The sequence below is a fragment of the Amblyraja radiata genome, chromosome X (assembly GCF_010909765.2).
Source record: "Amblyraja radiata isolate CabotCenter1 chromosome X, sAmbRad1.1.pri, whole genome shotgun sequence".
Taxonomy (NCBI): Eukaryota; Metazoa; Chordata; class Chondrichthyes; order Rajiformes; family Rajidae; genus Amblyraja; species Amblyraja radiata.
Window position 1 is genome coordinate 13,633,136 of NC_045999.1, and position 17,050 is coordinate 13,650,185.

At 46.8% G+C, this 17,050-nt stretch overlaps 1 protein-coding gene across 2 annotated transcripts in view; it reads right to left on the reverse strand.

Moving 5' to 3' along the window:
- The window catches only part of rora (RAR related orphan receptor A), a 110,655-nt gene extending 95,076 nt beyond the window's left edge, over positions 1–15,579 (reverse strand). For both annotated transcript variants that reach the window (XM_033015035.1, XM_033015036.1), the window contains exon 1: positions 15,444–15,579. In XM_033015035.1, coding sequence (XP_032870926.1) covers positions 15,444–15,471 — 28 coding nt within the window. In that variant the 5' untranslated portion in view covers positions 15,472–15,579. The remainder of the gene's footprint in view (positions 1–15,443) is intronic.
- Between the last annotated feature and the right edge of the window lie 1,471 nt (positions 15,580–17,050).

The following is a 17,050-nucleotide window of genomic DNA, read 5'->3' on the forward strand; positions in this document are numbered from 1 at the left end:
GTTCTTTGAGATTCAAATACTCATTCAATATGTTAGAATGTATATTTCCAAAAAGGAAGAAATTAACTTATGTATAATTATTACGTAAATAGTTTATGTATTTACATATTAATACACAATCAACTGCTGAAAATTTGATTGATCTACATTTTCTCAATCTCAGCAATCTCCTCATCTGCTTTAGCTCCCCACGGTGAGCATTCCAGATATTTACGAGTCCCATCAATCATCCTCTCCTGGTCGTTCCTGGCCTCATTAGGCTACATTATAATTGGAGTAGGTTCCACGAGTCAAAATGAACCAGGAGAGATTTACTGATCGGCTCTTCCCCCCACACCCTGGGACCTGGTTCTGCGAGTGAAGGGAGTCTCAATGCAACAGGCAATCCTGGTAAAAAATAATATGTGACATCACCAGACTGCAGTGAAGCTCAGTAAAACCAGTTGGTTCTTCACGACTGTTTAGTTTAGTTTATAGATACAGCGTGGAGACAGGCCCTTCGGCCCAGCAAGTGCGAACCGACCAGTGATCACAAATACATTCGTTCTATCTTACACATGGGGACAATTTTACAGAAGCTAATCAACCTACAAACCTGGAAGTGTTTGCAGCAGGAAACAGGAGCACCCAGAGAAAACCTAAGTGGTCACAGGGAGATCGTACAAACTCCATACAGACAGCACCCATAGTCAGGATCACACTTGGGTCTCTGGTGCTGTAAAGCAGTTACTCTACGACTGCGCCAACTGTTGGCATCTTCCCCTAGGCCTGGTTCTGTCCATCCCAGTCATTCCCAAAGCCCAAAGAAACCTGCATCAACGCAAAGCTGCTATTTCAACTGCACACTGTTCTTTGGCAATCTGCCAAGCTGCTTCTCCAGAAGCATATGCTCTTGTCAGATCAGATGATACCTTGTCAAAGACCTTACTAAAGTCCATGTGTAAATCACATCTACTGCCCTGCCCTCATCAATACACTTTGCTACCTCTTCAAAGAATTCCATCAGATCGGTCAGGCAGGACCTACCCATGACAATGTCATGTTGGCTATCTCTGATTAAATCCTGCCTTTCCAAATGATCAATCATCCTCTCCCTCAGAATTTATTCCAGCGTCTTCCCCACCGCCGACTTGTCCAGACAACAGGCTCATAGGTGCTGCTTTTCTTGAAAATGGCAACCACGTCTGCCATCCTCCAGTCGTCATAAGGTCATAATTGATAGGAGCAGAATTAGGCTGTTCAGCTCAACAAGTTTACTCCGCCATTCAATAATGGCTGATCTATCTCTCCCTCCTAACCCAATCGCCTGTTTCCTCCGCATAACCTGACACCCATACTAATCAATAATCTATCTGTCTCTGCCCTAAAAATATCCATTGACGGCCTCCACAGCCATCTGTGGCAAAGAATTCCACAGATTCGCCACCTTCTGACTAAAGAAATTCTTCCTCATCTCCTTCCTAAAGGAATATCCTTTAATTCTGAGGCTATGACCTCTGATCCTAGGCTCTCCCACTAGTGGAAACATCCTCACCACATCAACTCTATCCAAGCCCTACACTATTCGGAAAGTTTCAACGTGGTCCCTCCTCTTCCTTCTATCTAGCAAAGATTTAAAAATCTCAACCTGCGCCCTTGCAATCTCCTCCCTTACCTCTCACAGCCATCCAAGATAAATCCCGTCCAGCCCAGGGGATTTATGCATCTCTAAACTAAGTCATCTACTACTTCCTCTTTATTTATGGAGACCTGCACTAGAATTTCACCTTGTCCTTCAGTTCTCCATCTCCTTTGTGAATACCAAAGATAGTTTTCAAGCAGGACTTCACCTATACTTCTCCTGTTGTCCCTAACTGGTTCTACCCTGGTTATTCTTTGTTCCTTAATATAGTTATAGAACACCTTCATATTTACTTTCATCCTGTCAGTGATTATTTTAACTCTCTTTGCCTTCCTAATTTCCTTTTAAACTTCTCCCCTACACTTTTATTTTAACTCCGACAGGCCACCCTCTCACTGTGCGAAGGTTTCGCTCAACACCTTCGCTCAGTCCACCTGGACCTACCTGATCTCCCGGTTGTTAAACACTTTAACTCCCCCTCCCATTCCCACACTGACCTTTCTGTCCTAAGTCTTCTCCATTGTCAGAGTGAGGCCAAACGCAAATTGGAGGAACAGCATCTCATATTTTGCTTGGGTAGCTTACAGCCTAGTGATATGAGTATTGATTTCTCTAACTTCAAGAAACCGCTGCATTCTCCCTCTCTCCATCCCTTCCCCACCCAAATCATTCCGGCTTTTCGTTCTCATCTAGCAAACAATTAACAGTGGCCTGTTTCCTTTATCATTGTTACTTTTTTGCATATCTTTCATTCATTTGTTCTATATCTCTCTACATCATCGTCTCCCTCTCGTTTCCCTCCGTGACTTTCAGTCTGAAGAAGAGTCTCGACCCGAAACATCACCCATTCCTTCTCTCCAGAGATGCTGCCTGTCCCGCTGAGTTACTCCAGCATTTTCTGTCAATCCTCCCTCTCATTTGTTCCCTATCTTTGTCACATGGTTCCTTTTTTCACTTTGTCAAAGCCTCAATTTCCCTCGACAGTTTGGACTCCCTCCCTTTACGAGTTATCCCTGGCTTTCACCGTCATGGGAACATGATGGCCTTGAATTCTTGCTATTTCTCCTTAGAACGCTTCCAGCTGTGCTGATGTGAAATGAACAAACCTAGCCCTAAGTGCAGCTCATAAGGACACTGGCACGTGCATGTTGGTCAGGTGCCCGTCTTCCTGCATCCACCTCCAACTATAAGAGCAGCGTGTTCCGTGACATTTGCCAACTTCGCCAACTTCATCAACCTATCTGGTTAGGTGGGCAGTGGACCTGGTCACCTTCACTCGCGGGGTCAGTGATCTTGAGGTCCTCATGTAAACACGTTTTGTTTGTATTGGTGTGCACCCCAAAGAGCCCCCAGTCAGTACATAAGCCAGAGCTACTACACTCCAAACTTTCCGAGTTGACAGAACCCCTCTGTCTGTGGATCACCAGCTTCCTGACAGACAGGAAGCAGCATGTGAGGCTGGGAAAGCACATCTCGGATCTGCAAACGCTTAGCATAGGAGCGCCACAATGCTGCGTACTCTCCCCTCTCCTCTACTCTCTTTACACCAATGACTGCACCTCCACTGACTCCTCTGTCAAGCTTCTCAAGTTTGCGGACGACACTCGTTTAAGCTCAGGGGTGACCACGCTTTTGCGGTTGCAGCACCTAGACTGTGGAATAGCATCCCTTTCCTTATCAGAACTGCCCCCTCCATCGACTCCTTTAAGTCGAGGCTCAAAACCTATTTCTACTCCCTAGCATTTTATGTATGTATTGTTAGGTCTGTGTACCTTTGTATGTAGCACATTAGTACCTGAACTGATATACAGCACTTTGGTCAATGCGAGTTGTTTTTAAATGTGCTATACAAATAAAATTGATTGATTGATTGATTGATTGATTGAACCCTGATTGGATGGGGAGGAATCTGCCTACAGACAGGAAGTGTCACAGCTGACGTCCTGGTGCCATCGCAACAACCTGGAGCTCAATAATAATAATAATAATAATAAATTTTATTTATGGGCGCCTTTCAAGAGTCTCAAGGACACCTTACAAAAATTGAGCATGTAGAGGAAAAACATGTAGGGGGAATAAAATAAATAGTAGAGACATGACTAGTACACAAAGTAAAGACAGAATTCAATACAAAACACAGTATGAGGCAATTAATGCACAGATGAAAAGGGACGGGGACGTGGGGCTAAGGATAGGCAGAGGTGAAGTGATGGGTCTTGAGGCGGGACTGGAAGATGGTGAGGGACACGGAATTGCGGATCAGTTGGAGGAGGGAGTTCCAGAGCCTGGGAGCTGCCCTGGAGAAGGCTCTGTCCCCAAAACTGCGGAGGTTGGACTTGTGGATGGAGAGGAGACCGGCTGATGTGGATATGAGGGACCGTGAGGGTTGGTAGGGGGAGAGGAGGTCAGTGAGATATGGGGGGGCCAGATGGTGGAGGGCTTTGTAGGTGAGGACCAGGATTTTGTAGGTGATCCGGTGGGAGATGGGAAGCCAGTGAAGTTTTTTGAGGACTGGAGTGATGTGATGCCAGGATTTGGTGTGGGTGATGAGTCGGGCGGCTGCGTTCTGGACCAGTTGGAGTCGGTTGATGTAGGTGGAGCTGATGCCAAGGAGAAGTGAGTTGCAATAGTCCAGTCGGGAGGAGATGAAGGCATGGATGAGTCTTTCAGCAGCAGGCGGTGTGAGAGAGGGACTGAGTTTGGCGATGTTGCGGAGATGAAAGAAGGAGGTTTTAATGACATGGCGGATGTGAGGCTCAAGGGAGAGGGTGGAATCAAAGATCACGCCAAGGTTGCGGGCCTGGGGAGATGGGGAGACAGTGGTGCCGTCGATGGTGAGAGTGGGGTTATTGATTTTGCTGAGTGTGGCTTTGGAGCCTATGAGGAGGAATTCTGTCTTATCACTGTTGAGTTTGAGGAAATTATGTTGCATCCAGGTTTTTATAGCTGACAAACAGGAGTTGATATGGGAGAGGGGGGGGTTGTGGGGAGATTTGGTGCCAAGGTAAATCTGGGTGTCATCAGCGTAACAGTGGAAGTCCAGATTGAAGTGGCGGAGTATCTGACCAAGGGGGAGGATGTAGATGATGAAGAGGAGAGGGCCGAGTACGGAGCCTTGGGGAACGCCTTGAGTGACTGCGGCTGTAGCAGAGGTGTGGTTGTGGAGAGAGATGAAGTGGGATCTGTTGGAAAGGTAGGAACGGAGCCAGCTGAGTGCAGAGCCTTCAATGCCGAGGTCTTTGAGTCTGGTGAGCAGGATGTTATGGTTCACTGTATCGAAGGCTGCGCTCTTAATGCTCTTAAGACAGTGGAATTGATTGTAGACTTTAGGAGAGCTCCCCCTCCCCTCACCCCACTCACCATCAACAACACCACAGTCACATCTATGAAGTCTTTTAAGTTCCTTGGAACTATCATCTCCAAGGACCTTAAGTGGAGGGCTACCATCGACTCCACAGTCAAAAAGGCACAGCAGAGGATGTACTTCCTGCGGCAGCTGAAGAAGCACAATTTGCCACAGGCAATGATGGTCCAATCCTATACGGCCATTGTAGAGTCTGTCCTCACCTTCCCCATCATGGTCTGGTTTGGCTCAGCCTCCAAACACGACACCTGGAGGCTGCAGCAAATCGTCCGATCAGCTGAGAAGGTTATTGGCTGCAACCTTCCCTCCATAGATGAACTGTACACTGCAAGGGCCAGGAAGCAAGCGGGTAAGATAATCTCTGACTCCTCTCACCCTGACCACAAACTCTTTGAATCACTTCCCTCTGGAAGGCGACTCCGGACTGTCAAAGCTGCCAGAGCCAGACATAAAAACAGCTTTTTACACGAGTGGTAGCTCAATAACCAAAAATCTGTAGTCTCCTTTTGCTCTGGTATTTTATTTAATTCACATGTTTAATCAATAATGTTTTATTATTAATGTTTAATGTTTTATGTTATATTGTTAACTGTCACTGTATGTCATGTTGTCACTTGTGGGCGGCGCACCAAGGCAAATTCCTTGTATGTGAATACTTGGCCAATAAACTTATTCATTCATTCATTCATTCATTCACTGATTCTGTTCCAATGTCTGCATCTTTTACTCCACCTGAGACTCAGAGACATTGTTTTTCCCAACAATAAACAGGATAGTCTACAGCCGAACAGATGTTTGGGCCTCACATCCAAAGACTGGAATGTTAGACTGCCTAGAAGATTCCACAGACCCACTGGCACCATGCCAACATCATGCCCAGTAAATAGATTAAGCTGCACCACACCCACCCCTGAAATATTGGTCACAATCATTTGCCAGTATTGTACTGTACTACAGAAAACAGGGATGCTCTGGAGTAATAGAAACATCATAAAACATCAAACAGGCCTTTCGGCCCATCATATCCATGTCGACCATCAGGTACCCACATGCACTAGCCTCATTTACCAACATTGGTCTGTATCTGTGCCTTGGTCATCTAAATATTATTTAAATGTTGTGAGAGTCCCTGCCTTTGCCACCCCCTCCAGCTAACCTCTCGGGGAAACATTCTTCCCCATATCACCCCTAAACATTTTACCCTAAACCCAAGTGTTCAAGTTTTAACAACCTCTGCTTTGGGGAATAGTTTCCCACTGCTGTCTATCCTAGCTATGTCACTCATCATTTTGTACACTTCTATCAGATCCTCTCTCATCCTCCTGAGCTTCATGAAAAACATACCCAGCCCTATCCAGTCTTTCCTCATAATTGAAATGCTCCAAACCAGGCAACATCCTGGTGAATCTCCTGTGTACCTTCTCAAATGCAATTATGCCATTCATAGTGTGCAACCAGAACTACTTACAGTACTCTAGCCGTGACCTAACTAATGTTTTATAAAATTATTGCACAACCTCCCTGCTCTTACATTCTAAGCCCCAACTCATGAAGAAACCCATGTGGTTTCTTCACCACCTTATCTAACTGTGCTGGCACCTTGGATCCTTAGACTTGTACAGCAAGGTCCTTCTGCACCTCAATATTCACTAACACTTTTGCAAATAACAAAGTGTTGGGGAACTCAGCATCTGTGGAGGGAATTAGACAGACAACGTTTTGAGTTGTGACCTAAAATGTGATCTGTTCATTTCCCTCCAAAGTTCCTCCTTTACTTCATTTTTTTTGTTGCAGATTCCTGCATCTACATTCCCTACTGTGCACTTGAAACACTTGAACTGTGCACTTGAAACAAGGTCTCACTGTTCAATAATACTCCCCCAGGGTCCTGACATTTACTGTACATTTCCAAGCCTGGTTTAAAATCCCCAAAATGCATCACTTAGCACTTGTCTGAAATAAATTCCATCTGCCATTTCCTTGTTTATCAAGATCGTGTTGGAACCATGGACAGCACTCTTCACCGTCCACAATACCAGCAATTTTGGTGTCATCCACAAACTTACCAATCATGCCATCTACATTCTCTTCCAAATGATTTTGATGCATGAAGAATAATAAAGGATCCTGTACTGATCTCTGCATCACACCACTGGTCACGGGCCTCCACTACCACTCACTGCCTCCCTACCACCGAGCCAATTTTGCATCCAGTTTCCTTTCTCACACTGAATCCGACGTGGTCTTAGCTCCTAGATCGTACTATGCAGCACTTTGTCAAAGGCCATGCATACAAAGTTCACTGGCCAACCCATATCAATCCTCTTGGTCACCTCCTCAAGAAACTCTATCAAATAAATTGTACGCTATTTGCCTTGCACAAAGCCATGCTGGCTATCCCTAATCCCATCCCTAAGTCAATTTGAAAATTTGACTTTCCAAATGCAAATAAATCTTATCTTTCAGAACCACTGTAACCACAAATGTAAAGTTTACCACCCTGTACTATCTGGCTTGTATTTGTAGCCCTTCTTAAATAAAGACACAACATTAGCCACCCTCAGGCTTCCAGTACCTGATCTGTGGCTAAAGAAACACATTTCTCTGTCAGGGCCCCAGCAATCTCTTCCCTGGCTTCCCAAAGAATCATACGATATACTTGGTCAGCATCCATGGATTTATCCATCTTTATGTACTTTAAAGCCACCAACACCTCCTCCTTCACAATAGTGGTATCGTGAAGTGAATTGATGACCCTTTCCTAACTCACAAGCTTCAATGTTCCTCTCCATGGTAAATCTGTCTACAGAATTGTTCCTCTTTTGCCTGCTGACTGTTAAGAGACCTGCGCTATATTCCCAATAAAGTGATCCACCCCCCATATTTTTGTTCTGAAGTTCTATCCATACAACTTTGGTTGATGCCCTTTGCAGGACATTCTCTCTCATTACTACACCTTGATCAGTATTACAATGGGACCTTCTCTTTTACGTTCATCTCCTACCATCCCTGGAGATTCTATCCCAGAGTATTAAGATGCCAACCTCTATTAAGCACATTTCTGTGGAGATACACACAAGAGATTGCAGATGCTGGAATCTGGAGAACAAACAACATATTGGAGGAAGCTAACGGCCAGAGCAGAATTGTCACCGTCTCAGGTGGAAACCTTGCTGAGTGCAGCCACAGAATGACACTACAGCTTCCCATTGGAGTTACACCGAAGAACAACTTGTGCACATCGCATTCCATCCTCGTGTGATTCACATCCATGCCACCCATCATCCTCATCAATCCCCCACCACCCCCCATTACAATACTGCTGATCTTACAATGACTGCCAGTGGGGGCTCTCCCTCCCCTGCACCAAGTGCCATGTGTGCCTGCTGTCACTCCAGGGCTGTCCTGGTCTTTTCCACCTTTCAAGCTGTGACCCAAAGATTTCTTGCCAAAGACATGTCATCACTTGACATGAGGCAACGACATTACCATTCATCCAGGTGGACGATACATTCTGCTGCATTGGCTGCTATGCATACAGCTTCAGATGGTGCTAGCATTTATCCACAGCGACAAATAATGCTGTGGCTAGTTGTCATACCTGCCATAAGGCTTGCTATGATTACTGCCAACATTATGATATGCACCTGATTACCAGAAGCTCCGACTCATGCTACATTCAACATCAATGTGGCTGCTGGCACACAGTGATTTTAAATAATTTATCTCAGACAAGTGCAAAATGATGCATTTTGGGGGAAGTTAAACCACAGTAGGAAATACATAGTTGGCAGGGCCCTGGGAAGTGTTATTGAAAAGTGAGACCTCGTGATAGAGGTTTTGAAACTACTCTTATTATTATTGATAGAGGTTTTAAAATTACTCTTAATCATTCTGTGATTACTATATAATAGGTGGAGGCCTTTGATACAATTTACTACAAATTGACCGAGTCTCCACTTGATTGATATTATACAAGCCTAGTTAGCTAAGTGCAAAATGAGCTTAATATAAATTCATAAAATTTAGATTAGATTGAAATTTAGGTTTAACTCTGGTCAATGGGTTGAATTCCAGAATTACACATTGAACACTGCAAAAGATTTTAATGAGCCAGTTAATGTATGGGTGACGTTTCGGGTCGAGACCCTTCTTCAGACTGGTTAGAGATAAGGGAAATGAGAGATATAGACCGTAATGTGGAGAGATAAACAACAATGAATGAAAGATATGCAAAAAAGTAACGATGATGAAGGAAAAAGGCCATTGTAAGCTGTATGTTCCTTCCGCAACTCCCTGGTTAACTCATCCTTCCCACGCAATCCAACCCCTCCCAAGGTACCTTCCCCTGCAACCGCAGAAGATGTAACACCTGTCGCTATACCTCCTCCCTCGACTGTCCAGGGACCCCAACAGTCCTTTCAGGTTAGGCAGATGTTCACTTGCACCTCCTCCAACCTCATCTACTCTATCTGTTGTTCAAGATGTGGACACTTATATATCGGCGAGACCAAATGCAGACTGGGCGATCGTTTCCCGGAGCACCTTCGCTCAGCCCGCGTGAAGCAACCTGAAGTGCCGGTTGCTGGACACTTTAATCCTCCTTCTAATCCTACACAGGCCTTTCTGTCCTCAGTCTCCTCCATTGTCAGAGTGAGGCTAAACGCAAATTGGAGGAATAGCATCTCATATTTCACTTGGGAAGCTTACGGCCCAGTAGTATGAATATTGATTTCTCTCACTTCAGGTAGCCCCTGCATTCCCTCTCTCTCCCACCCAAGTCGCACTAGCTTCTCATTTTGACCCTACAAAGAGCATACAATGGCCTGGTTCCTTTATCATCGTTACTTTTTTGCATATCTTTCATTCATTGTTCTTTATCTCTCTACATCACCGTCTATATCTCTCGTTTCCCTTATCCTTGACCAGTCTGAAGAAGGGTCTCAACCCGAAACGTCACCCATTCCTTCTCTCCAGAGATGTTCCAGCTTTTTGTGTCTGTCTTCTGTTTAAACCAACATCTGCAGTTCCTTCTTACACAGTTAATGTATCCATGTGGCCTTCCTCTCTAGGACTCTACCATCACAATGCATCATACCAGATCCTAACTATCCCTTCACATCACATCACACTAACTTTCCCAGATTAGATTGGGTACAAATTAAATTTTGAAGGCAAATGATTAGATGTGAAAAGCTCTGGGAAGTCCTCATGCAGATAAAATGGAATAATCAACTTGCGTCATCAAAGACAGAAAGTAGTTATTTATCCAAGATTTAATTTTCTTCTTCAATTCATTTTATTGCCACATCAACAAAAATAACGTTTTTTAAATTTGAAAAGCTGTAGACCATCTGTTTATTCTGTGATGCAGTTGTGGAAATTGGTGCTTGAAACCCAAAGAATTAACGGTGGCAGTTTGCCAGGGTGACATCTACATAGAAAATTATTTGATAATCACCTATGTTTAAGTTTCTCAGTTAGATATAATCATTGTACTATGCACAGAGCACACACATTAAAGCCACGTGTAGCACAAGAATAGTCCATAGCCAATGAGATTTAGATTCTGCCAAAATCAAACAGTAAAGACAGACATGTAGATATTCAACAAAAACTGCCTTCAGGGAAAGTCTCTTCTGGATAGAGACTAAAAAGTATAGGAAATAATGGGCTTTTTTTTTTTAGCAGTATAACACAAGAATAGACCCTTCGGCCCACAATGTTTACAAACTCAAAGATTATCCCAAACAGTTTTGACAAGCCTGTTCAATTGATTGTCACCTTTGAAACCAGATCTTGAGGTCATATCTCGTAGAGTAAGAGCACTCGTCTTTTCTGATCCGCTGAGCATTTTCATATCATACGATAGGAGTAGAATGCCATCAGTGACAGGAGTAGAATTGGGCCATTCGGCCCATCTAGTCTGCTCTGCCCTTCAATCATGGCTTCTGCCTTCTCCCCATAACTTCTGACAACCATACTAATCAAGAATCTATCTATTTCTGCCTTAAATATATCCACTGACTGACTTTTTTTTTAGATTGAGCATTTGCAGTTTTTTTATGTCTGTTCTGTCATTCAACATGATCAGAGAAATCTTTTACCTCAGCACCACTTTCTGCACTTAACCACATTTCACTTGATTTCCTTATCAAAATAATCTACAATTAAAAAATCCTTTGTGATCCCTGTATTGATATTTAACTGCAAGCTCCAGCAAGCCACTTAAAAGTTGCTTTTTTAATGTTTTAGCAAAATTTTGTCAAAGATTAGGAGACTAACAAAGAAATCAGAATGTCAATTGTGGGGTTAGATTTTTGATCTATTACCAAGGAGTGGGTGCAAGATTAATGTTTATCTACTTATTACTGCACAGGAGGCCATTCATGGTATCATGCTGGCTCCCAACAAAACAAACCCGTAACCCCGCGACTTATTCTCACAAACAAACCCATCAACATGCCTTTGATTCTTTAATCCCTCGGTGTACAGCCAATCTTGGCCTCCCTGCACAGAGGGCAGTGGAGGCCAAGTCACTGGATGGATTTAAGAGAGAGTTATGCCCCTGTCCCACTTAGGAAACCTGAACGGAAACATCTGGAGACTTTGCGCCCCACCCAAGGTTTCCGTGCAGTTCCCGGAGGCTTTTGTCAGTATCCCTACCTGCTTCCTCAATCTGCAACCTCCGGCAACCACCTGCAACCTCCGGGAACCTTGGGTGGGACCCAAAGTCTCCAGAGGTTTCCGTTCAGGTTTCCTAAGTGGGACAAGGGCATAAGATAGAGCTCTAGGGGCTAGTGGAGTCAAGGGATATGGGGAGAAGGCAGGCACGGGTTATTGATAGGGGACGATCAGCCATGATCACAATGAATGGCGGTGCTGGCTCGATGGGCCGAATAGCCTCCTCCTGCACCTATTTTCTATGTTTCTAACAACCCTCTTAGAGGTGCAGGAGGAATGCAGAGCACCTAGCGGGCGTGCAAACTCCACACAGATAGCACTGGACATGAGGCTTGAATCCAGGTCATAGAAATAACTAATGTGCTGCTGTGAGACTTAAAGTCATCGAGTCACAGAATCATATAGCATGGGAACAGGCCCAACTCGCCATGCCGACCAAGATGCCCCATCTAAGCTGGTCCCCTTTGCTCACGTTTGGCCCATATCCCTCCAAACCTGTCCTTTTCATGTATCTGTCCAAGTGTCTTTTGAATGCTGTTATAGTAACTGCCTCAACTACCTCCTCTGGCAGCATGTTCCATATAACCACCAATCTCTGAATGAATCTATTGTATTACATCTTGCCACTCTCACCTTGAACCCCAGGTCCTCTTGTTTTTGATTCCCCTATCCAGGGTCAAAGACTCTGCGCATTCACCCTATCTATTCCCTTCATAATTTTATACACCTCTATAAGATCACCCTTCAACCTCCTTCACTCCGAATAAAGTCCTAGCCTGCTCAACTTCTCCCTATAGCTCAAGCCCTCAAATCCTGGTCAAATCCTCATAAATCTTCTATGCACCCTTTTCTAGCTTAATGACATCCTTCCTATAGATGGGTGACCAAAACTGAACAGAGTACCTCACTAACATCTTGTACAACTATAATATACCATTCCCAACTTCTATACTTAATATCCTGACTGATGATGGCCAATGTACCAAAAGCTTTGTTGATCACCCTGTGACGCTACTTTCAGTGAATTGTGTACCTGTATTCGTAGATCGCTCTGCTCAACAATCCACCCCAGGGCCCTGCCATTCACTGCAAAGGTCCTGCCTTGGTTTGACTTCCCAAAATGCAACACCTCACACTTATCTGCATTAAACTCCATTAGCCTGAGCCCACTTTCCAGCTGATCAAGAGCTTGCTGTAATTATCATTTGCCAGTGTTTGACCCATGGCACTCTAAGCCTTTTCTACCTTTCCAAATGTCTTTTACATGTTTTTATGGTACCAGCCTCAACTATTCTTCTGGCAGCCTAAGCAAAAAGTTACCCCTCGGGTTCCTATTAAATTTTGTCCCTCTCATTTTAAACATATGCCCCTCTCGTTCTTGATTCCCGTACCATAGAAAAACACCTTTATGTACACCTCTAGAAGATCACCCCTCAGCCTCCTGTACTCCAAGGAGTAGTCTTAATCTGCCCAATCTCTCCTTATGGCGCAGTACCGCAAGACCTGGCAACATTCCCATTAAATCTTCTCAGCTCTATTTCCAGCTTTATGGCAAAATTCCGATAGAATAGTAACCAAAATTGAACACAATACTCAAAGCGTGGCCTCTTGTACAACTGTAACAACTTCTACACAGAACACTCTGACAGATGAAGGCCAGCATGTCAAAAGTCTTCTTCACCACTCTATCTATCTACAACTTGAAATGACACAATCACACCAACTCAGTCATTGGGTTCAAGCATTTGCCTTCTACGTGAAGTAGGCTCCACAGGTGCTGGGCTTGCACGTGCTCCAGCAAAGGTGTGCAATTGTTGTTGCTGCCCCATGGAGAGTGGAGTTGTGCATTCCAGTGACAACATGCACAAAATGGATATCCGAAGATTCTTCCCATACCAACTAGGCTTAGCAACTTCTGCAGAGGAACTTGATAGGTTCTGACTGGATCACTGGCACTCAGGATAGAAAATCCAACCAATTCCTCCCACATCTGACTGGAAATAATCAGCAGGTTGCATCTCAGCCTCTGATGCTTCAGAGGAAACAGTCCTCAGTCTGAAGACAGATTTCAACCCGAAACATCACCAATACATATTCTCCAGAAATACTGCCTGACCCACTGAGTTATTCCAACACTTTGTGTCCAGCTTGTTCAACGTTTGAATGTAACGTACTGGGGTTTCCAACACGAACAGCATTGGGAATATTGAGGCATAGAACACAGCCAGACGTGGATGAAGAAGTTAAAAGGAATTATGATTTCAGGGCAGCAAGGAATGTAGACCACATGGCCTTATGGAAGTGTTGAGCGTTTTATGAGCTTAATGACAAATCAACAGTCCAGAGGCAAAACAACTCCCCAGTTCGAAACTCTCTAGACTCAGCACCTCATCCACAAAGAATGAGACTAGCTTCACTGAAAGGTGTACTGACCCCTCTTCCACAGACTCCACACAATACATCTCAGAAACCACACTCGATCTGTCATTTTCTGACTCTAGTGCCATCCCCTGACATTTGTCCTCATTGATTGAGAAAAGGCACTGCTCCCTCACAATTGAAAATCCAGAGCAGAGCTACAGGAGTTCAATGGGGTGTGATTATATACCCACAAGAACAGTGATGGGAACAGTGATCGGAACTTTAGTGTGTGGCCTGATGTGGGTGGTGAGGTTTATAAAGAGGGGTGACTGAAGGGAAACAAGGAAATCAGAGAATACAGGCTTATGGATGTGCTGATAGTTGTTTGGGTCTATTACACTAATGACAAATCATCAGTCCAAAAGTAAACCGGCTCTCCTGTGAAGGGCCCTCTAGGCTCAGGGTGTGCCTCACTCTGACAGGTGTACACCCGACAACTCTCCACCATGCAAAATGTATAGGGAACTGCAGATGCTGGTTTAGAAACAATAGACACAAAAAGCTGGAGTAACTCAGCGGGTCAGGCAGCATCTCTGAAGAAAAGGAATAGGTGGCATTTTTAGATTGGTGGCATTCAATAGATGGCCTTTCTGCAGACTTCAGAAGGGTGATGAAACATCACCTATTCCTTTTATCCACAGATGCTGCCCTGACCCGCTGGGTTACTCCAACATTTTGTGTCTACCTCTCCACCAGACCCTACAAAACACACGGTTTTATGATCCCACAACCCACATTCGGTCTGCCATCACCTTGCTCCTAGACCCATGCCCTGTCGTTCGTCCTCAGTAACTGAGATAAATGCAGTGATTGAGAAAAGTTATTTGCCCTCACCATGCAACATTTTGTGCGCAGCACGGCAGAGTTTTAAGAGTTCAGAGCTACCTGCTACCTCACCCATTGGGGAGGGTGAACCTGTCTGCAAACCTTTCCCTTCGGTCTGAAGAAGGGTCTCGACAAGAAACGTCACCCATTCCTTCTCTCCAGAGATGCTGCATGTCCCACTTAGCTACTGCAGCTTTCTGTGTCTATCTTCGGTTAAACCACATCTGCAGTTCCTTCCTACACATCTTACCCTACAGCAGATGGCAGGGACAGTATAAGCTGTACCTTTTACAGAGCAGGGAGGTGTGTGGATGGGGGACAGAGCGGCTTAGTCGGAGCTTCGGCCTCTCTATGCCCGGTTCCACACACCGGGTGAGAGAGCGGACACCCGGTGCAGCCCTGCCTGTGCCGGCCGGTGCTGTCACCCAGAGCCGGGGCAGCTACAGACATCCCGGTCCGGCCCCGGTCCGCGGGCCTCTCCCCGCCCGCCTCACACAGCCTGATCCTCGGCCCAGTCTCGCCGCCTACCTTTCATCGCCGAGCACAGCACATGCATGGTTGTGTTGTCCGGGTGGGTAGGTAGGGAGGGAGGGAGGCGGCACGGCCGGGCTGGGCTGGGATCGCCTCGCCTCAGCGCCGCGCCTCCCTCCGCCCTTCCCGCCGTGGCTGACAGCCGTTCCCGCACGTGTCCCGCCCACCGCGCGCGGCCGCCAGCCAGGTCGCGGGCACCCGCGCGCACAGCCGTCAACCGCCGCCAGCCAGGTCGCGGGCACCCGCGCGCACAGCCGTCAACCGCCGCCAGCCAGGTCGCGGGCACCCGCGCGCACAGCCGTCAACCGCCGCCAGCCAGGTCGCGGGCACCCGCGCGCACAGCCGTCAACCGCCGCCAGCCAGGTCGCGGGCACCCGCGCGCACAGCCGTCAACCGCCGCCAGCCAGGTCGCGGGCACCCGCGCGCACAGCCGTCAACCGCCGCCAGCCAGGTCCTCACCCTCAACAACTACCGTCCCCATCTCAATGAGTTCCGCGCCCACCATGACTTGGAGCGCTTCTACCGTCGTCTCCGCCTCACAGCGCACTTCCATGGGAAGGAGTCCTCGCCCCCCAATGATGACCCCTTTTCCCGTCTCCAACGCACCCCCTCCTCGTGGAACCCCCCTCGTAACGTCCCGGCTCTGGAACTCTTTATCCAGAACTGCCGCCGCGACGTCAACCGCCTCAACTTCTCCACTCCCCTGTCTCACTCCAATCTCTCCCCCCCCCTGAACGCACTGCCATTCAATCACTCCGCAAATACCCAGATTGGGTTATCAAACCCGCCGACAAGGGAGGTGCCGTGGTAGTCTGGCGCGTCGATCTCTACAAAACCGAGGCCACGCGCCAACTCTCGGACACCTCCTCCTACTTACCCTTGGACCATGACCCCACTGACGAGCACCAGGCCACCATATGTAGCACCATCACCGACTTCATCAATTCCCACGCCCTGCCCGACCAAGCTTCCAACCTCATCGTTCCCCAGCCCCGCACGGCCCGTTTTTACCTTCTCCCCAAAATCCACAAACCCGGCTCTCCCGGCAGACCCATTGTCTCTGCTTGTTCGTGCCCCACCGAACTCATCTCCACATACCTTGACTCCATACTATCGCCCTTGGTCAAATCCCTTCCCGCCTATGTTCTAGACACCTCAGACACTCTCCGCCGCCTCTGCGAATTCCACTCTCTAGGCCCTCACCCCTCATCTTCACCATGGACGTCCAGTCACTCTACACCTCCATCCCCCACCAGGATGGCCTCAAAGCCCTCCGGTTCTTCCTCGACCAGAGGAGCAACCTATACCCAGCCACTGACACTCTCCTCCGCCTAGCGGAGTTGGTCCTCACCCTCAACAACTTCCGAAGCGCCACCTATTTCCTTCGCTCCATAGATGCTGCTGCACCCGCTGAGTTTCTCCAGCATTTTTGTGTACCTTCGATCTTCCAGCATCTGCAGTTCCTTCTTGATACTAGAGGACACCCGCGCGCACAGCCGTCAACCGCCGCCAGCCAGGTCGTGGGCACCCGCGCGCACAGCCATCAACTGCCGCCAGCCCGCCCGCCCGCCAGCTCGCGGGATGGCCATTCTGCCGCTTGGGCC